The sequence below is a fragment of the Camelus bactrianus genome, chromosome 22 (assembly GCF_048773025.1).
Source record: "Camelus bactrianus isolate YW-2024 breed Bactrian camel chromosome 22, ASM4877302v1, whole genome shotgun sequence".
Taxonomy (NCBI): domain Eukaryota; kingdom Metazoa; phylum Chordata; class Mammalia; order Artiodactyla; family Camelidae; genus Camelus; species Camelus bactrianus.
The window spans coordinates 7547136-7568662 of record NC_133560.1 but is presented as its reverse complement, the minus strand read 5'-3'; the positions used below and the strand labels follow the sequence as shown (position 1 = coordinate 7568662).

General features: G+C 37.2%; 1 protein-coding gene across 11 annotated transcripts in view; it reads left to right on the top strand.

Annotated features, from left to right (window-relative positions):
* NSD1 (nuclear receptor binding SET domain protein 1) overlaps positions 1 to 21527 on the top strand; it is a 126462-nt gene that overhangs the window by 49123 nt on the left and 55812 nt on the right. For all 11 annotated transcript variants that reach the window (XR_012501534.1, XM_074350221.1, XM_074350226.1 and 8 more), the window contains 2 exons: positions 8094 to 8266; positions 10194 to 12759. Coding sequence is in view for 10 of the 11 variants with exons in the window: in XM_074350221.1 (XP_074206322.1) it covers positions 8094 to 8266; positions 10194 to 12759 (2739 nt within the window). In the remaining variant the exon portion in view is untranslated. The remainder of the gene's footprint in view (positions 1 to 8093; positions 8267 to 10193; positions 12760 to 21527) is intronic.

Here is a 21527-nt window from a genome sequence, read left to right as displayed (position 1 = left end):
GGAAAATGACTTGGAGAGGGACACAAGTAAATCAGAGGAGAGAGTTAAAAGGGCCATTGCAGTGGTTATGGTGAGATGATAGTGGTGATAGGGAGTGAAGAACTACTTAGGGGATAAAGTCTATACGTTTTGGTAATGGGTGGATAATGGGGGGGAATGAAGTCCTAAGGTTTCTGTATGTTAGGATGGCTCCCAAATCTTTAGCTTCACCAGAGCATAAACAGTGTTGCCATTTACAGAGAGCACTGGGACATCTATAACTTGGAGGTGACATCTGCTTGCTGATACTAATTGAAGCCATGGATAGGGCATGGATGACATGGCCTCGGTTCAAAATACACAGTGGGAATAAAGGTAGCTCTGAGGAAGCCAACATTTGAGGTCTGTTGAGGACACTGAACCTGCAAAAGAGATGTGAAAAAATCAGGTAGAAGAATCAGGAAGAGGAAAACCAGGAGAATACGGTGGACTAGAGTGCTTTGGTGACTAGAATGTTTTAAGAAGGAAGTGTGGTTAGTTTGGTTGAGCGGTGCCTAGGCACCGATCAGATAAAAGGCCATTAGGTGTAAGGGGCTAGAGATCATTGGTAATCTTTTTGGTGGTACAATTGTGGCTGAAGTTCAGTTAGGCTGGTTTGAGGAAACAGAGACAAGGGCAGAGAAGTGGGGATACTACGCCAGGGAGAGAGCTAGAGAGATACATGAGGTCCGGAAGATTTTTTAAAATGGGAATGATCATGCAGTTAGTGTTGATGAGAAGAGTTCTGGGGATAGAGATTGAAGGCAGGAGTAGTAAGGGATCCAAGATGGGAACATGACAGGATTTCTGAGAAGGGAAGAGGTTGAAGGAATTCATATCACAATGAGGAACTGGCCGTGGCGAAAGTAATAGCAGTACCCTTCAAGTGTTAACATTAGGAGCGGATGAGGGTGCTGTGATTGGAGGCTTGGTATGGTAACCTTAAGGACTCCTATCTGTCCTGCCGTCCTTACCTCCAGCACCCCCGTCTTCCCTAGTGTGCTCTAATTTTGGTTAGGAGTTGAGTGTGTGCACATTATTATGTTAACACCGTACAGCTTAGCCATGTAGAGTCCTATGCTCACTCTGCCCTCACAGCCTTTTTCCTTTGTGTGTGTGTTTGTAATGACCTTTGTGTGTATGTGTGTTTCAGTGAAGAGGGGTGGTTCTTAGTTTTTGTTCTCTCCCCATGAACTGATACACCAGTAATTTGTCATTTTTCATCATCTTGAGGAAATCCCACCTGGAGTCTTTACTAGACTCCTTCAGTCTGCACAGATTACCTTCTGTGCCTGGTTAACAGCTGTCAGGTTGGGGATTGCCTTTAGCTCTCTCTTGTGTTGAATTTCATGTCTTCCTTGTTTTGAGTTTACTCACTCATTTTGAATGTATAGCAAGTCCTTCAATAGTTTCCTGGAGAAGGGGATGTGGGAGATACATTTTCTGAGGCCTTGCATTATCTGGACATATTTTTATTCTTTTCCTACACCTGTTTGGTAGTTGGCTCTATAAACACTAGGCTAGAAATCATTTTTGCTCGAAATTCTGAAGGCATTGCTCCATTGTCTTCTAGCTTCCAGAGTTGCTGTAAAATCTGAGATTGTTTTGATCTGATCTTTTGTATGCGACTTTTGTCCCTCTCCCTGAAAGCTTGTAGACTCTTCTGTTCCTGTAGTTCACAGGCTGTTCCTTGCTGTGAGTCAGTTTTTACTCTTTGTAATGGGTATATAGTGGGCCCATTTGATCTATAATTTAGTTTCTTTAGTTCTGGAACATTTTCTTGAATTTTTTCATTGATTTATTTCCTTTGCTTATACTCTATAATTCTCATTTAGAAATTGACTTTCCTGTGTTGGACTTAATAATTTTTCCATCTTTTTTTGTTTAATTTTTGTTATTTTTGCCCTATTTTATGGGAGTTCCCTCAACCTTTTCTTCAGAGCCCCCTTTTCAGTGTTACATTTCTGCTCTAATGCTTTTAATTTTCAAGAATTTGTTTTTGTTCCTGCATCTTATTTCATTAGTGCAATATCCTTTCTATTTCTGACGATATTAATGATAGCTTTTGTGAAGTTTTCTCTTTTGTATATAGTCTGTTTTCAAATTCCTTTTCATCTTCACTGTTTGTACCTTTTTTTTTTTTTTTTGTTTGAGGCTTTACTCAAATCTGTGTTCAAGAGTTAAAACTAAAGAGCATGTGGGCACTTCTGAATGTGCAGAGCTTGCGTACTTTTAATTTCCTTGTAGGATGACCTCCCTCCTTCTCCCAGTCCCTTCTGAGTACCTTCTCCATTTTTTTCTTGGCTTGCTGAGACTCACTCAGAGATGAGTCAGTCTTTGGTCTCCTACTTAGAGAATAAGAATCTGGCTTCTTGTGTTCTGGGAGCTCAATGAGGGAAGATGACTGCATGGTTTTAGCATTCAGTTCACTCCCTCCCTCTATTTTGGTATAGTTATCCCCCTGGACTGTGTCTGGTGGTACTCAGTCTGGAGGCCTGTTTTACTCCGTCTAGTGGAAAAACCTCTAGTCTTCTATTGACTGGAGGGGAAAGGCAGTGGTCTGGTGGCTTGGAGTGGAGGAGAAAATTTAGGTATCCAAGGCTGATTGACAGCTTTCAATCAGTCATCTGTATTTTATCCTCCCAAACTCCGGAAGTACCAGGTGTTGCCATTTCCTGGGCCTTTTGAGGATGAGTGGTGTTGATACAGTTGGTTCATGGCTTTGCTCACTGATGATTTAGGATTTAGCTTTCTTGGGTCTGTTATTAAGTAAGTTAACATAATACTTATCCATGTGCTTTCCAGCTTCCAAATCTGTGTAATATACCTGCACAGCTGGTAATTATTCAGCTGTTCTCTCTTGCTCTCCCTGTCCTTAATGGGTCTATCTTTGAAAGTCTCTTTACTATAGCTTTAGTGGAGATTAGGAGGGCAGGGTGAATTTGGAAGTGTTTATTCAGTTCTTCATCTTGACCTGGAAATACTCTTAACTTCATGTTGAAGAGTTTTTCAGCCAGTCTTGTTTCTACACCTTTCCATACTTCTTCTAGGGTACCCTTTACAAGTAGGTTTACCCTTAGCAAAGCAATCTGGGAGTGCATCAGACTGCTGCTTAGCTTTTCTCAAGACTGGCCTCTCATTTGGTTTAACTCTGACCTTCAACTTTTCTAGATTTTTATTGTTGTTTCTTTTCATTTGTATTTGTTTCTTTTAAAAACTGCTTTTCCTGTTATTTTAGTGGGGTTTCAGAAGGGAGCAGAACTGAAGTTGAGTATTCAGTCTTCATTCTTTACCTTTAAAGATTTTCACTTTAACATTATTTAATAATAGTTTTTAAAAGGATTCTTCTTAATTTGATTTACTAAAGCATAGAATTACTGTGGCTCTTTATAGTACCGGAGGGAACTAACATTTGAATCAATCTGTTGTCCTAAAATTCCTTCCATGACTCTCTCTTCCAGTGACAGCTGTCCCCTTCCCTTCATAACCGTGCTTGGAAGAATCGTCAGCTTTCTTCACTTTCAGATGTGCCACTCATTTCTGAACATACTCAAATTCCTCATTCTCTCCTTTTATTCCACTAAGCTTGCTCTAAGCATGTACTCTTGGTACTATTTTTTTCTAATTCTTTTCGTTCTTCTTTGCTGGATCCTCTTCTACCTTGCCATTAAATGTTGGTAATTCTTTTTTTTTTTTTTTTTTTTTTATATCTTTCTCCCTTTTCCATCCTTACTAACGCTGAGTTTTAGCTGTCGCCAGTAAACTGAATTCATACCTATAGTGCTGTTGTTCCCCCGGGCTTCAGCTCTGCGTGCCTAACTGTGTACGTGACGCTTTCACCAGGAGGTCTTTTAGTCAGTTAAACTCACCTTGTTTAAAACTGAACTAATTATTTTCCTCCTCAAACCAGTACCATCTCTTTCATTTCCTGCCAAAGTGAGTAGATCACTGCCTCTTAGTTACTTAAACCGAAAACGTAGGAGTCACTTTTTCTTCTTGTGTCCTATACCAACCATTAAGTCGTTTTTTCTTTTTCAAACAGCTTTATTGAGATACAATTCATGTAACATACAACTCACCCCTTTAAAGTATACAATTCAGTGATTTTTGATATATTCACAGAGTTGCATAACCAGTTAATTTTAGACGATTTCACCACCTCAAAAAGAAATCCTGTGTCCCTTAGCTTCTCTCCCCTGATCATTTTACCCCTTGTACGTACCCCTTTGCCCTGAGCAACCAGTAGTCTACTTTCTGTCTCTATAGTTTGCCTGTTCTGAGTACTTAATATACATGGAATCGTATATCCCTTGTGACTGCTTCTTTCACTTAACATAATGTTTTGAGGGTCTGCCCATGTATCAGTACTGCATTCCTTTTTATAGTGGATAATATTCCATTGTATGAATAGATTGCATTTTATTTATAAGTTTATCAGTCAGTGGACATATGGACTGTTTCTACCATTTGGCTATTATGAATAGTGCTGCTGTGAATATTCACGTGTTAAGTTTTTATGTAGACATATTTTCCTGTCTTTTGGGTTTATACCCAGGAGTGGAATTGCTGACTCAAATGGTAACTCTGTTTAACTTTTTGAGGTACTGCCTGCCTTTTTTTTTTTTTAATTTAAATTTTATTGTATAAATTTCAGGGGCACAGCACCGCAAGTCTAGTTACCATCTATCACCATATAGTTGAAACCCTTCACCCATTTTCTCTACCCCCCAGCCCTCTTCCCCTCTAGTAACCACTTATCTGATCTCTGTATCTATTAGTTTTTGCTTTATTTTACTTGTTCATTTGTTTTTTGTTTTTGTTTTTTTTAGATTCTACACACGAGTGAAATCATATGGTATTTATCTTTCTGTGTCTGATTTACTTTACTTGGCATCATACCCTCAAGGTCCATCCACATAGTCCCGGATGCTAGGGTTTCATTGTTCTGTGGCTGAGTAGTAGTCCACCACATCTTCTTTACCCATTCACCCACTGATGGACACTTAAGTTGTTTCCGTATCTTATCTATTGGAAATAATGCCTCAGTGAACGTAGGGTTGCATATATCTTTTTGAGTTAGTGCTCTCGTGTTCTTTGGATAAATACTCAGGAGTGGAATAGCTGGGTCTCCCAGACTGTTTTGAAAAGCTGCTGTGCCGTTTTACATCCCCACTAGCAGTGGGTGAGGGTGCTGCTTTGTCCACATCCTCACCACCAGTTGTTACTTGATTTTTAAAAAATTTTTGGTTAAAGTATACATAACATAAAATTATCATTTTATCCATTTTTAAGTGTATAGTTTAGTGACATTAAGTACATACACATTTTTGTGCAGTTATTACCTCTACCCATTTCCAGAAGTTTTTCATATTCCGAAAACTGAAACTCTACCTATTTAACAGTAACCTCAGTTTCTGGTAAACACTATTCTGCTATCTCTATGAATTTGACTATTCTAGGTACTTTATATAAGTGGAATCATAGAGTCTTTGTCCATTTGTGTCTGGCTTATTTCACTTAGCATAATGTCTTTAAAGTTCATTCATGTTGTATTACGTGTATCATTCATTCTTAAGGCCCCATAATATTCCACTGATATGTACACCACATTTGATTCATCTGTTCATCCTTAGTGGACATTTGGGTTGTTTCCATCTTTTGGCTGTTGTGAATAATGCTGCTGTGGTTGGTGTTCAGGTGTCTTTTCTATCTTTTATTTTTTATACATATACATATATATATGTATACATGTATATATATGTATATATGTATATGTGTGTGTGTGTATATATATATATATAGTCTTTTTGATTTGTCTTAAAAAATCTTTCAAATTTTGTTCTTTTAATTCCATTGCTACCGCCTTAGTTTAGGTTCTAGTCATCTTGCATATACACTATTTGGTAATCTCTGGTCTCCTCTCTGTTTCCTCTTAAATATGTCATTCAGAGGTCAAGGAGATTATCTTTCTAAGATGCAGAACTGATCCTGTGGTTCCAGAGTTTAAATGAGGTTCAGTGCCAACTGGATAATGGTCAAGTTCTTAACATGGCCTCCGAGGTCTTTCTGGTCTGGCCACTGCTACCTGCTTAGTGTTTTGAATTTCTAGTTCCCAGTTCTTTCATTTGTTTTATTCATTCATTTAAGGGTCCTAGGCCCTCATATTGGAATTCTCTCAACAATCTGTTAACATTTAAAATTTTGCTCAGGTATCCTATTTGTCTTCCAATTAATGATTTTCACTTTTTAAAAAGCATATTTTTGTGTTATTGCAATTATCATGCTGTTTTACCATAATCTATTTATACTGTATATTTCTTACCCATCAGGCAGTGAGTTCTTTTCTGTCCTCTGTGTAGTCCTGGTACATCATGAATGTTCAGTCTGTGTTAGTTGAATTAAGAGAATGATTTACTTTTCAAATTTATTTTAAGAATCTCTATATAGGTGCAAATGTATCTTGACAATTTTAATCCCCCCTTTTTAGGTGATATCTATTGAACTATTTAGTAGGTAGAGAGTAAGGAGTTCAGTTTTTTCACAGAACTTTTTTTAAAAATGTGCAACAACACAAAAAATTTAACCAGGTTGTAATTTTATTATTAAGCTATATTTTTATAGAAAAAGCCATTTAATCTAAAGTTTTATGATAGCTCATAGGTACTTTTCGTTCTTTGGTTGTATAGTTTTGAAATTAGCATTTATAAATAAGTTGCCATAGAAATTTACTTGAAATTTTGGCTACTCTTAAAATAACTGCAGGGTCAGGAGTTCTGAAAGTATTCACAGCCTCTATACTTGTCCTAAAGTTCAGTTTATAAATTTCTCCTTTCTTTTTGTTCTTTCCTTTTCCTTTTTCCTTTCTTTTTTTTTTTTTTTTTTCATTTTGAAGGAAATAAGCTTTTCCTAATTTTTCAGAGATGTTTGGATTCTTGTTTGTTTTGAAACAGGATATGGTTATTGTAAGGGAATTCAGTGAGTAAAAATGAATCTTTACATGAGATGATTTCCTTTTCTGAAAAGAGGCAAATCATACTCTGTGTGGCCCTGACTACATTTCTTTTCTTTTCTGTTTGTTTTTTTTTTAATTGAAGTATAGTTGGTTTGCAATGTGTGTTAATCCGACTACATTTCTTTTGTGACATTTTTTACTGGTATGAAAAATGCTAAAGTGGTAAGTGTATGGAAGATACATATACTTAGTAAAGTTGATTTTAATATTTTCCAGATGAGATTTGTATTATTTTTGGTAATTATTTGCACAGAACCTTGGACAACCAAGAAACTGTAAAATACTGGATTTCTTTTTGCTTCTGCTGTTGAGATTTCTTTTTTCTTTTCTTAGCTTCTGTATTTTGAAATATCAAGTTCCACTTTCTCTGCAAAACCAGTGTTTCACTCTGAATTTGCCCTCTCTGAAGTCATTGGACATACTACTCTGTCTGTAAAGTGGGGATTATGCTACTTACTTCTTAGAGTTGGTTCTTGCGAACAATACACAGCAAGCACCTAGCGTAGTAGCTTGCCCAGATTCTCAGTGCCATAATGTGAGTGCATCATACTTGGCAAAGTGTTGAGACATTTCTTCCTTTTCATATTTTAGCAGAGTGTTTTTAAGGGTTTGTTTGGTGGTTAGTTCTTATTGATTACTACATTTGTGGTGCTGTAGCTTATGATATACCCTTTGTAACGTCTGATAATTAGAGTATAAAACTTTATAGACAGATGGTAAAAGGAGCTTAGTTGGCTGTTATATTAATTTGTTCTATGATTAGCTAATCAACCTCTAAGTGGTTTGGAATATATAGCGTATTACCAGACCAAACCGTTGAATTCTTTCATTAAACTCTTAACCATTTTCTTGCCACATGAATTGAAATTGAAACTTCACCTTCTGGCTGGCCTACATCAATCACATTTTCTTGTTCTGTAGATTTTATAGGTTGTTGATTTTTATTTTATTTGTTTTTTGAGGTTAAAAGAGACTTCTGTGGCAACAGTGATATGGCTGTTCTCTTGATGATGAGTAGTCATCTTTTTAAAGTAATGACACTGTGGTTTTTATTTTTCTCTAGTTTCTAACCGGAGGCCCTATCGACAGTACTACGTGGAGGCCTTTGGAGACCCTTCTGAGAGAGCCTGGGTGGCAGGAAAAGCAATCGTCATGTTCGAAGGCAGACATCAATTTGAAGAGCTACCTGTCCTTAGAAGAAGAGGGAAGCAGAAAGAAAAAGGATATAGGCATAAGGTATTAGTATTATTATTTTTTTTTTTTAAAGAAAGCCTCTCAAATTATCTCCTTGGGGAAGGGTAGGGAAGAGGGAATGGAGGGTGTACAGGATCAATCAAAGGAAGAAGTATTATATTTTTGAAATGTAAGTTATTTTCTTTAGTAGTTGGATGTTGGTGAGAAAATTGGTAGGAAGCAAGGTTTTTTGCAAGGCTAGCCTTCCAAATATTTATGCTCAAGTTTCTGAGAAATGATTTCAGCTACCTCTTGCCTCGTCACTTAGATGTAAAGCAGCGTGACCAGTCGTCTTCGGTTGTATCTAATGTGAGAAGAAAATAGCCATCAGATGAAATACTCTACTCCTCACTCTGGGTTAATTATTTCTCTTAAAAATGAGAAAGATAAGGCTTTAAACATTTTTGTTATGTTTGTTGTTTTGACTTTGTTGTATGTGGTTAATGCTTAAGGTTGCAGTTTCAAACCTGGTTATGTTTTAATAAAAAACACTGTATTTTTGTTTCATTTGCTTGATGTTGTGTTACAGTATACAGCTGAGTATAATTTTGGCTTATTTCTTTTGTTATTCCTCTATAGTCAGTTCTAGAAGGTAAAATAATTCCTCTTATATTGGTATTTCATACTTCTATGTACAAATACTTTTTAACTGTTTCATAAAAATTATAACCAGGATAGTTTAGAGTCAGAATGCAGTCCCTGCTGTTTTTAACTTGAGTTTCTTCATCTCTGAAACTAAAGTTGATAATATGTACCTTGTAGAACTATTGTGAATATTAGAAATAAATATTTAATATGTTATAAGGCTGATGCTCTGAGACAGCTAGTATGTGCTGTTGTGAGGATACCGGAGGCCAACTGCATCCTTTCTAATCCTTTGGGCAGTTGATGGTGGGGAGGTGTCAGTTTTTGTGTCCAGCCTTTAGCTGTGTAGCTTAACCCCCTTTTCAGAGGAGTTCACTAGGGCTTTCAGGTTGGAAAATTGATTACTATGGTTGTAGTCAGAGAATTAATGGATGTGTGTTTTTATGTAAAATAAACCAGATGATCGGTTTATTGCTTTATAAGAGAAGGCTACCCATCTAGTGACCTGATTTTTACATGCTCAGCAGAACATCTTTTTCACAAGTATTTAAGTGTTTGTGAATACAAATTGATAGTTAGAACCTTGGCTAATATCTATTACATGAAGCCAGGGAGAGAGTAAGAGTCTGAAAAATTAGGTTTATTTCACAGAGCCTCCATGTTCTCACGCTGTGAGGAAGTCAAGAAAAGAGCATGTGTAGTTTGTTACATATCAAGGGTGTATTGGTGTCTCTGGACCACATGATTAAGCCCAGGAGACTGCTTAGTTATAATCCAGATTGTACATAATGTGTATAGAAGAATCTTGACTAGCCAAGGCCCTGGTGATAACTAGAGTTTCAAATTTCAGTTCTTCTAGGGCAGGTCTGACCTGTTCATTTCTCCAGTCCTAGTTTTCCCACATTCATCTTCTTTAGCCTTTTGCTTTTTCTCTTTTATGCCACTGAGCAAGTGCTTGGCCTTTGTAAACCAGGAAGAAAATAAACCTTTATTCTAAGGTTTGGGAAGGTAAGTAGGAATGGTCTGGTTATTCCTTGATTTAGTAATGTAATGTAGTCTGATTTATGGTCTACTCCTTTGTGCTTTTAATGGCAGGGAGAATGAGGGGCTTGTAAGATCAGTCTTTCTCCAGTGATAGATCTCAGTGGTAGAAGTAGTGCTGAGAATCCCCATTCGTTAAGCTCTGAGTGAGCTGTGAGTGTTAACCACCTTCTGGTCCCGTAAAAGTTCCTTGAAGAAGTACGAGGCTTAGAAAAGCTTTTGATTTGAGAGGTGTTCACTTATCTCCCTGTTTCCCCTTCCATTTCTTAGGTAAGTGATCATCTTTTCCTCTTTCTAATTTAAGGTTCCTCAGAAAATTTTGAGTAAGTGGGAAGCCAGTGTTGGTCTTGCTGAGCAGTATGATGTTCCCAAAGGGTCGAAGAACCGAAAATGTGTCACCAGTTCGATCAAGCTGGACAGTGAGGAGGATATGCCATTTGAGGACTGTACAAACGATCCTGAATCAGAACATGACCTGTTGCTTAATGGCTGCTTGAAATCTCTGGCTTTTGACTCTGAACATTCTGCAGATGAGAAGGAAAAACCTTGTGCTAAGTCTCGAGCCAGAAAGAGCTCTGATAATCCAAAAAGGACTAGTGTGAAAAAGGGTCACATGCAATTTGAAACACATAAAGAAGAACGGAGGGGAAAGATTCCAGAGAACCTTGGCCTGAACTTTATTTCTGCAGATGTGTCTGATAAGCAAGCCTCTAATGAACTTTCCAGGATAGCAAACAGCCTCACAGGGTCCAGCACTGCCCCAGCAAGTTTCCTATTTTCTTCTTGTACAAAAAACACTGCAAAGAAAGAATTTGAGACTTCAAATTGTGACTCTTTACTGGGCTTATCTGAGGGTGCCTTGATCTCTAAACGTTCTGGGGAGAAGAAGAAACTCCAACGAGGTCTGGTATGTAGTTCAGAATTGCAGCTCTGCTACATTGGAGCAGGTGACGAAGAAAAGCGAAGTGATTCCATTAGTATCTGTACCACTTCTGATGATGGGAGCAGTGATCTGGATCCCGTAGATCATAGTTCAGAGTCTCATAACTGTGTCATTGAAATTACAGATGCTTTTGATAGAACAGAGAACATGTTACCTGTGCAGAAAAATGAAAAGGTAAAGTATTCTAGGTATACTGCTACAAACACTAAGATAAAAGGCAAGCAGAAGTCCCTTGTTACTAATTCACATACAGACCATTTAATGGATTGTACCAAGACAGCAGAGCCTGGAACTGAGACGTCTCAGGTTAATCTCCCCGATCTTAAAGTGTCAACTCTTGTCCGAAAGTCCCCATTGGATTTTAGAAATGATGGTCTTTCTCCAAAATTCAGCACACCGTCAAGCATTTCCAGTGAGAACTCACTAATGAAAGGTGGGGCTACAAATCAAGCTCTGTTACATTCAAAAAACAAGCAGCCCAAGATCCGAAGCATCAAGTGCAAACATAAAGAAAATCCAGTTGTTGTAGACCCTCCTGTTGCAAATGAGGACTGCAACTTGAAATGCTGCTCTTCTGATACCAAAGGCTCTCCTTTGGCCAGCATTTCCAAAAGTGCGAAAGTGGATGGGCTAAAACTACTGAGCAACATGCATGAGAAAACCAGGGATTCGAGTGACATAGAAACAGCAGTGGTGAAACACGTTCTGTCAGAGTTGAAGGAGCTCTCTTATAGATCCTTAGGTGAAGATGTCAGTGACTCCGGAACATCAAAGCCATCAAAACCATTACTTTTTTCTTCTGCCTCTGCTCAGAATCATATACCCATTGAACCAGACTACAAATTTAGTACATTGCTAATGATGCTGAAAGACATGCATGATAGTAAGACCAAGGAGCAACGGTTAATGACTGCTCAAAATTTGGTCTCTTATCGGAGTCCTGGTCTTGGGGACTGTTCTACCAGTAGTCCTGTAGGGGCTTCTAAGGTCTTGGTTTCAGGAGGCTCCACTCACAATTCAGAAAAAAATGGAGATGGCGCTCAGGATCCAGTCCGTCCTAGCCCTACTGCGGGTGACTCTACACTGTCTGGGGACCTATCTACGTCCCTCCCTAGCTTAATGTCCGATAAAAGAGACCTTCCTCCTTCTGGCAAAAATCGTTCAAACTGTGTCACTAGGCGCAATTGTGGGCGATCAAAGCCATCATCCAAATTACGAGATGGTTTTGCAAACCAGATGGGAAAGAACACAGTGAACCGTAAAGCCTTAAAGACAGAGCGCAAAAGAAAACTGCACCGTCTCCCAGCTGTAGCTCTTGAGGCTGCATTGCAGGGAGTCAGAGAGAGTAAGGGTTCAGAGAATGGCTCCTCCAGAGGTGAGGCAGAAGACCCTGGTAAAGAAGAACCCCTTAAATTAATGGGCCATTTAATAACTGAGGATGGTGCCCAATTTTCCAGTGTTAATTTTGACAATAAAGTAAACCAGTCTGATCCTGGTAAAATTCCTGAAAAAGGCTCCTCATTTGAAAACAGAAAAGGCCCAGAGCTGGACTCTGAAATGAACAGTGAGAATGAAGAACCCAATAATGTAAATCAAGTGGTGCCTAAAAAGCGGTGGCAGCGTATAAACCAAAGGCGCACTAAACCTCGTAAGCGCACTAACAGATTTAGGGAGAAAGAAAACTCTGAGGGTGCCTTTGGGGTCTTGCTTCCTGCTGACCCTGTAAAGAAGGGAGATGAGTTCCCAGAGCAGAGACCTCCTCCTTCATCAAACATACTAGAGGGTGCACTGACAGATCCAAATCATGCTGGCTGCTTAAATTCAGCTGGGTTGAATGTTTGTGATAAATCCAGTGCCAGCATTGAAGAGATGGGAAAGGAGCCAGGAATTCCCAGTTTGACTCCTCAGCCTGAGCTCCCTGAACCAGGTAAGGACTCCTGACTGTGAAAGAAAGGGATTAGAGGAAATAATAATAGTGATGCCCTTCTGAAGTTGGTCTGTTTTCATGGAAGCCCTAAGTATAAGTTGGGAGGGAAGGATTCTCACTTGAAGTAAAGAAAGGGCTTTATGTAGAAGGGCCTGAATTTTGAAGACCAGGTTTCCATATATTTTCAGAAATTGTTTTTACCAAGAAGTTTTTTTTCTTTTTTCTTTTGCTTTTAGTAAGTCTCAAGAACATTTTGTTCCTGCTCACCATTTCCTACCTTTTATTTTTATTTATTGGGGGGTTAGTTAGGTTTATATATTTATTTTTCTTGATGGAGGTACCAGAGATTGAACCCAGGACCTCACGCATGCTAGTAGGCACACACTTTGCCACTGAGCTATACCCTCCCCCCCTATTTCCTACCTTTTAAAATCTATGAACTTCTGGGAACTTAATCTGGTATTGTAGATATTTGAGAGGCTCTGAGCCTAAGGTTTAAATCTAGTTGTTAGTCTACAGAAAGCAAATAGATTTTATTGAATATTAGGTTCTCTTGGACTGCAACTTAAGGAAGATCTACTTGTTAAGTAGACAAAGGGGACGTGTGCTTTTGAAAAATTGAAAGTATTCCGTAGTACTTATTTCAAGGCCTTAGATGTCTTGCATCCCTTCTGGAATGAGGTTGTTTGAGAATAGTTTTTAAAAATCTGAAGTACCAGGGTACTTAGCAGCAGAAGGAAAATGGCAGAAGTCTTAAAAGATATTAATGTTACACAATATTGTTATTGATGATAAAACTGATGTTCCTTAAACATGGTTTTCTCAATGTTGTTTACCGTAGTTGATTCTGTTTTCTAACAGCTTTGTTGGAATATAATTCACATACTAGAGAATTCACCTTTTAAAGGTTTATACTTAAGTGGTTTTTAGTATACTCACAGACCATAAGCATGATTAATTTTGGAATATTTGCATCACCCCAGAGAGAAACTTTGTTCCCTTTATCAATCTCCCTTCATTTCTCCCCAATCTATAGATTTGCCTATCCTGTACGTGACATACAAATGGAATCATGATTTATGTGGTACTTTTGGGTTCGGTTCTTTTACTTAGCATATATCAGTACTTTATTTTTATTGTAGAAAAAACACATGAATTTTCCCTCTGAACAAGTTTAAGTATACATTACCATATTAACTATATGCACATTGTTGTACAACACCATTTATTGAAGAGACTATTTTGCCCCCATTGTATAGTCTTAGCGCCCTTGTCAAAGGTACTTTGACCAGACACGTAAGGGTTGATTTCTGGGCTCTCTGCTCTGCTTCATTGAGCTATGTTTGTCTTTATGGTAATACATTGTTTTCATTACTGTAGCTTTGTACTGTTTGAAAACAGAATGTGTGAGACCTCTACCTTTGTATCTTTCTTTTGACTGTTCGGGGTCCTTTGAGATTTCATGTGAATTTTAGAGGGTTTTTTTTTTTTTTTTTTCCTCTCGCCTATTTCTGCAAAAAATGCTGCTGGGATTTTAATAGAACAGTGAATCTGAAGATCACTTTTGAGTAGTGTGGACATTTTTAAAACATTAAGTCTTTGAATCCATGAACACAGTATATCTTTCCATTTATTTGTGTCTTTAATTTCTTTCAGCAATGTTTTAAGTTTCAGTGCCCAAATCTTTCACATCCTTGGTTAAGTTTGTTCCTAAGTATTTTATTCTTTTTTTATGCTGTTGTAAGTGAGATTGTTTTCTTAATTTCCTTTTTAAATTGTTTATTAGTGTATAGAAACACAACTGATTTTTTTCAATGTTGATTTTTCTGTTTTGCAGCTTTACTGAATTCATTTATTATTCACACAGGTTTTTTTTGTGGAATCTATAAGATTTTCTATGTAGGAGATCATGTCGTCTATGAACAGAGATCATTTTACTTTTTCCTTTCCAGTTTGGATGCCTTTTATTTCTAATTCTTGCCTAATTGCTCTGGCTTGGTCTTCTAGTATTATGTTAATTGAAAGTGGCAAGAATGTGCATCCTAGCCTTGATCCTGATCTTAGAGGAAAAGCTTTTAGTTTTTCACCATTGCTGTGGAATTCTCATGTATTACCTTTATTATGTTTAGATAATTTTCTTTTACCTTGCTTGAGTGTTTTTATCAGGAAAAAGTGTTGAATTTTGTCAAGCTGTTTTCTGCATCAGTTGAGATGATCATGTGATTTCTTCCTTCATTCTTTTATTTGTTTTTTAAAATTTTTTGAGTAAAAATAGATTTATTTAGAGAGGGCACTCCATACACAGAGTACAGGCCGTCTCAGAACGCAAGAGAAAGGCCATGAGGCATGGGGGGTGGGTGGTTAAAGTAGAAATAGATACACACTCCACAGAGTGCAGACTGTCTCAGGAGGTGAGGGAGCAAGACGTGTTGTGTTACATTGATTTTTGTTTGTTGAACCATCCTTCCATCTGAGGGATGAGTTCCACTTGGTCATAGTGTATAATCGTTTTTATGTGCTACTGTTGATTTCAGTTTGCTGCTTTGTTGAGGATATTCACATTAGTGTTCATATGGGATATTAGTCTGTATTTTTTTTTAAGTATATTTGTCTGGCTTTGGTATCAGAGTAATGGTTACCTCATAAAATGAATTTGGAAATGTCCCCTCCTCTCCAGTTTTTTTTTTTTGAAGAATTTGAGATGGTTTGGCTTTAATTGTTTTTTAAATGCTTGGTAGATTTCTACGATGAAGCCATTTGATCCTGGGCTATTCTTTCTTGGGAGGTCTATTTGTTTCTACTGTCTGTCTGCCTGTTTGTTTGTTTGTTTGTTTGTTTGTTTCATTTACTGGGGATAGAATCCAGGAACTCATGCATGCTAACCATGTGCTCTCACTGAGCTATACCTTCCCTTTTGGAAGGTTTTTAATGTCTGATTTAATCTCCCATTTGGGTTTTCTGTTTTTAATGATTGAATCTGGGTAGTTTATCCAATTCTTCTAGCATATCCAATTTGTTGGCATGTAATTGTTCATAGTAGCCTCTTAAAATTCTCTGTTGTTCCTGTGGCTTCAGTTGAAATATCTTCGCTAATTTCTGGTTTTAGTTACTTGTTTCTCTCCTACCCCTCCCCTCCTCCACCATCTTTTTGTAAAAACGTCTTGGTTTTGTTGATACATATTTTTTAAATTCTCTATTTTGTTTATTTCTAGTCTAATATTTATTACTTCCTTTTGTTAAGTTCAAGTTTAGTTTGTTCTTTTTCTTGTTCTTTGAGTGTAAATTTAGGTTGCTGGTGTGAGATCTTTCTTTTTCTTGATGTAGGCACTTCCTGCTACAAACTTCCCGCCTAGGGCTTCTTTTGCTGAATCCCATAAGTTTTGGGGTATTGTGTTATTGCTTCCATTTGTCTCAGAGTATGTTCTAATTTGGGGGTGGGAGGGGTTTCTTCTCTGACCCCATTGGTTGTTCAGGCGTGTTAATTTCCACACTTTTGTGAGTGTTTTGTTTTCCAGCTGCTATTCATTTCTAATTTTATTCCATTGTGATTGGAAAAGACACTTGGTATGATTTCAGTCTTTTAAAATTTAAGACTTATTTTGTGTTCTATTATGTGATCTGTCCTGGAAAATGTTGCCTGTGTACTTAAGAATGTAAGGTTGAGTGTTCTGTATTTGTCTGTTAGGTCAAGTTGGTTTGTAATGATGCTCAAGTTCTCTGTTTTCATATTGATCTTCTGTCTGGTTGTTCTCTTCAGTATTGAAAGCTAAATATTAAACTCTACTATTGTTTTACTGTCTATTTTTGCTGTCCGTTCTGTAAGTGTTTGCTTCATATATTTGAGGGCTCTGATGTTTTGTACATATTTATTTTTGATTGTTTATGATTGTTACCTTCTAAGATATGTTTATAATTGTTTATTTTCCTGCTGAATTGATTCTTTTATCATTATACAATGTCCTTATTTGTCTCTAGTGATAGTTTTGGCTCATCTGTTTTGTCTAATAAGCCACCTCTGCTCTCATATGCATATAATATCTTTTTAATCCTTTCAATTTCATCTGTGTGTGTCTTTACATCTAAGGTGATGTATCTTATAGACAGAATATAGTTGCATCTTGTTTTTTCAGTCCATTTAGCCACCCATGTCTTTTGATGGAGTTTAACCCATTTACATTTAAAGTAATTATTGACAGGGAAGCACTTATTATTGTCATTTTGTTAATTATTTTCTGTGTTGCAGCTAATTTGTCCCTCTCTCTTGCAGCCTTCCTTTGTATTTCTCGCTCTTTTTTTTTTTTTTTTTTTTTGGTATTGATATACTTTGATTCCTTTCTCATTTTATCTTTTGTAGGCATTTTCTTTGTGGTTGTCATAGGGCTTACATGAAACATAGCAATCTATTTTAAGCTGATAACAATGTAACTTCAATTGTATATAAAAACTCCACATTTTTACATTTCCCCATTCCCAATTTGTTGTTGGTGACACAAATTACATCTTTATATATTGTGTATTGAGTAACATAGTTTTGTAGTTACAGTTATTTCTTATGGTTTTGTCTTTTAAATTCAATACCAGACTTAAAAGTGCTTTTTGCACCACCATGATAGTATTACAGCATTGTGTTGGTCAGTATCAGCTATTTTTATATGCCTTGGGGTTGCTGTCTAATATCCTTTTGTTTTAGAAAGTATTTCAACTTCATTTTTGAAGGGCAGTTTCACCAGATATAGTATTGTTGGTTGGAAATTTTAATTTTAGTACTTTGAATATATCATACCACATCCGGCCTATAAGGTTTTCATTAATAATCTGATGTGAATTCCCTTGTTCTTGACTAGTTGCTTTTCTCACTGCTTTCAAGATTCTCTGTCTTTTGACAGTTTATGTGTCAGTGTGGGCCTCTGAGTTCATCCTGGTTGGAGATCTTGAGCTTCTGATTTTGGGTGTCCCATTTCCTCTTTCAGATTTGGGAAGTTTTGGGTCATCATTTATTCTTAGTCATACTCTTTGCTTCATTCTTTTTTCTTTTTGTTCCTCTGACTTGATAATTTCAAATGACTTACTTGTGTTTGAGTTTGCTGATTCTGTCCTGTGCTTAAATCCGTTGTTGAACCTTTTTAGTTAATTTTTTCAATTCATTTATTGTATTCTTTAGTTCCAGAATTTCTGTTTGGTTCCTTTTTATAGTTTCTCTCTTGTTGATATTCTCAATTGTTTGGGTTGCTTTTTACATGATTTGTTTTAGTTATCTGTGTTCTCTTGTAGATTTACGGAGCTTCTTTAAGACAATTATTTTGAATTCTTTGATGATTCATAAATCTGTTACTTTGCGGTTACATTTTGGAAATTTATTTTGAAGTGTTGGGCCATGTTTCCTTATTTCTTCACTTTGTGATTTTTGTTTCCCCCTGAGTTTTATGCATTTGAATAAACAACCACTTTTCTCAGTCTTTATAGACTGGCTTTATACAGAGCAAGACTTACCAGTCAGCTTTGCTAGAGATTCTGGGGACCTCTGCAGGTTAGCTGTTGCTCCTGCATCGAGCTTTCTTGTTTTAATTCTCTGTGGCCTCTAGCTATCTGAAGCACACTGGCTCTCCATCAGCTCCCAGAAGCAGACAAGACAGATAACTAGTCCCTTGGGCAGTTTTCTAAAAATTGATTTGCCAGATGCTCCCTCATCTCTCTCCCTTTGTAGAGAGAAGCCAGGAGTTGAGTGCCTTTTCCCAATCTTAGCAAACCACACTGGCCTGTCTGTGTTGCAGGCCCTCTGGCTCCACAGCATGCTGCCCACTCTCTCCGATGTTTTCAGTGCCCAGGAGTCCACACTGTGGGCTCTGTTAGTGCTCCCAGTCAGGTTAGACAAAAACCTGCCCCTTGGGCAGCCCTATGAAAAGGTGGAATGTTGGGCATAACCCCCGACCCCCAGCCATGAGGAGGAGCTCAGCTGTGCTTGCTTTGGGAGTGGTAACATCAGATAAGGTGAATTGGCTCTTTTAATCCATTTCAGGGCTATTGTTCTTGGCTTTACACTTGCCCTGGGGTACTGTAATTTCTTAACTGGTTTCTAGTGTACTCAGAAAGATATATTGATGCATGTATTATTAGTTTGGTATCTCTGAGAGAAATAATGTGGGGACTTTCTGTGCTGTCTTCTTGCTGTTGTCTACTCTTGCTTTGTCTCTTAATGCCAAATAATATTCCAGTGTATGAATAAGCCATATTTTATTTATTCTTTCATCAATTGATTGACATTTGGATTGTTCCTGTTCCTGACCTTTATGAATAATGCTGTTATGAACATTCACGTGCAGTGTTCTGTATGGTTATGTTTTTATTCCCATTGGGTATATACCTGGGAGTAGAATTCCTGGGTCATTTGGTAATTACATGTATTAAGTTTTGAGGAACTTCCAGAGTATTTTGCAAAGGTGTCTATTTATTTTTTGGGTGGAGGTAATTAGGTTTATTTATTTATTTTAATGGAGGTACTGGGGATTGAACATGCATGCCAAGTACACACTCTACCGGTGAGCTATACCCTCCCCCCTTCCTTTGCTTATTTTTAATTGAGCTATCTGTCTTTTTACTTTTAAGAATTCTTTACACATCCATTATTCATTTGCACATACTTTCTCCCATTTTGTGGGTTTACCTTTTACATTATTGATCATATATTTCTAAGCACAAACATTCTTAATTTTGATAAAGTCTGGTTTGTCTACTTTTTTCTTTGGTTGCTTATTCTTTTGGTGTCATCTCTAAGTAACCATTGCCTAATCTAGTTGTCTCAGCACCAATTGTGGGAAAGGGTATTCTTTCCCCCACTGAAAGGTCTTGGCACCCTATTTGAAAATCATTTGACCATAAATGTGATGATTCTTTTCTGGGCCTTCAATTCTTTTTTTATTGATATGAAAGTCTATCTTTATGCCAGTACCACAAAGTCTTAATTACTCAGTCTTTGTAGTAATTAATTATTGTAGCTTTGAAAAGTGCAAGTCCTCCAACTTTATCCTTTTTCAAGATCATTTTGGCTCCTGGATTTTTTGGATCTCTGTATTAATTTTAGGAGCATTTTGTCAGTTTCTGCAAAAAAGCCAGCTGAGGTTTTGAAAGGGGTTGTGCTGAATCTGTAGGTTAGTTGGGGCAGTGTTGTCATTGTAACAATGTTAAATTTTCCAAACTAAGAACAAGGGACGCCTTTCCATTAATTTAGGTTGTCTTTCATCTCTTTCAATGATGTTTTGTAGTTTTCAGTATACTAGGCTTTTGCTTCTTTTGTTCATCTTATTTGTAAGTATTTTAGCCTTTTTTGATGCTATTGTAAGTAAAATTGTTTTCTTAATTTCCTTAGATTTCTCACTGCTAGTATATAGAAATACAGTTGATTTTTGTATATTGATTTTGTATGTTACAACTTTCCCGAACTCATTTTTTAGCTCTAGTCATTTTATTGTGATTTCCTTAGGATTTTTTTATGTATATGATCATGTCATCAGCCAAAAGAGATAGTTTTGCTTCATCCTTTCTAATCTGGGTGTCTTTTATTTCTTTTTCTTGCCTAATTGCCCTAGCTAGAGCCTCCAGTGCATTGTTGAGAATCAGTAGAGTGAACAGACATCCTTGTCTTGTTCTGATCTTAGGGGTAAAGCACCCGGTTTTTCACCATTTAACTATGATGTTAACTGGGATTTTGATAGATGGTCTTTCAGGTTGAGAAAGCTCCCTCTTGTATGTATTTAGTCTGTCAGGTATTTTTTTCTGTGCTTATTGAGATAATCATTCCTATTTGGCTCCTTTATTCTGCTAACATGATGTATTAATTACAATTGATTGATTTTCTTTTCATGGGGGCTTGAATTTTCCTGGCCCACCAGGCTGCAAATCCACAGGAGGACCAGTCACGATTTCTCAAGGACTTTTTTTCCCTCCTGCTCCCCTTCTACTTTGAGCCAAGACACCTTTTCTGTCATCTCCTGGAGGTTGGGACATGCTTTACTTCTGTTTTACTCTAACTCTGAGGCCCTAGTTTAGTCTTTAAACTTCTGCCTCCTGTTTTAATAGGATCACCAAAAAGCCCTCAGGACAAAAATCAGTTTGAGTGCTCTAATCTCCCAGGGTTATTACTTGCTGTTAGGTTTTGGTCTGTAGTTCTTTATAGTTTTGTCAGTGCTTTGCTTCTTTTAAGATAGTTTTTTTTTTTTTTAAGATAGTTTTAAAAACACTTTATACAGCATTTTAATTTGTTTTCAACAGGAGATTTGGACTGAGGAACTTGCCATTATTATGAAGACTTGTTTGGGTTTTAGCCTCCCCCCACCCTGCCCCCCTTTAAATCCTTTTGTCTCTGAGGTCCCAGAACTAGTGGAGCAGGGGTATGACAGGGGCTGATAATCTGTATGGGAGGAGGGATGTTGTTGTTAGTACTCTAGTTTTCTGGGAAAATTCACCATTTTGAAGAAGAAAAGAAAACTTGATAATTCAGTCTTAAAGAGACTTTTTTTTTAAATTAAATAACTTTATTCAGGGTATAATTTACATACCATAAAATCCACACACTTTTCAGCATATAAGCAGATGATTTTTAGTAAATTTCCTGAGTTGTACAACAATTTCCATAAATCCGTTTTAGAATATTTCCACCATCCCCATAAGATCCCTCTATCCCATTTGCAGTTTTCTCTGTTTGTACTCATTGTGATAGGCAACCACTAATCTAGTCTCTATAGTTTGCCTTTTCTGGAAATTTCATATTAATG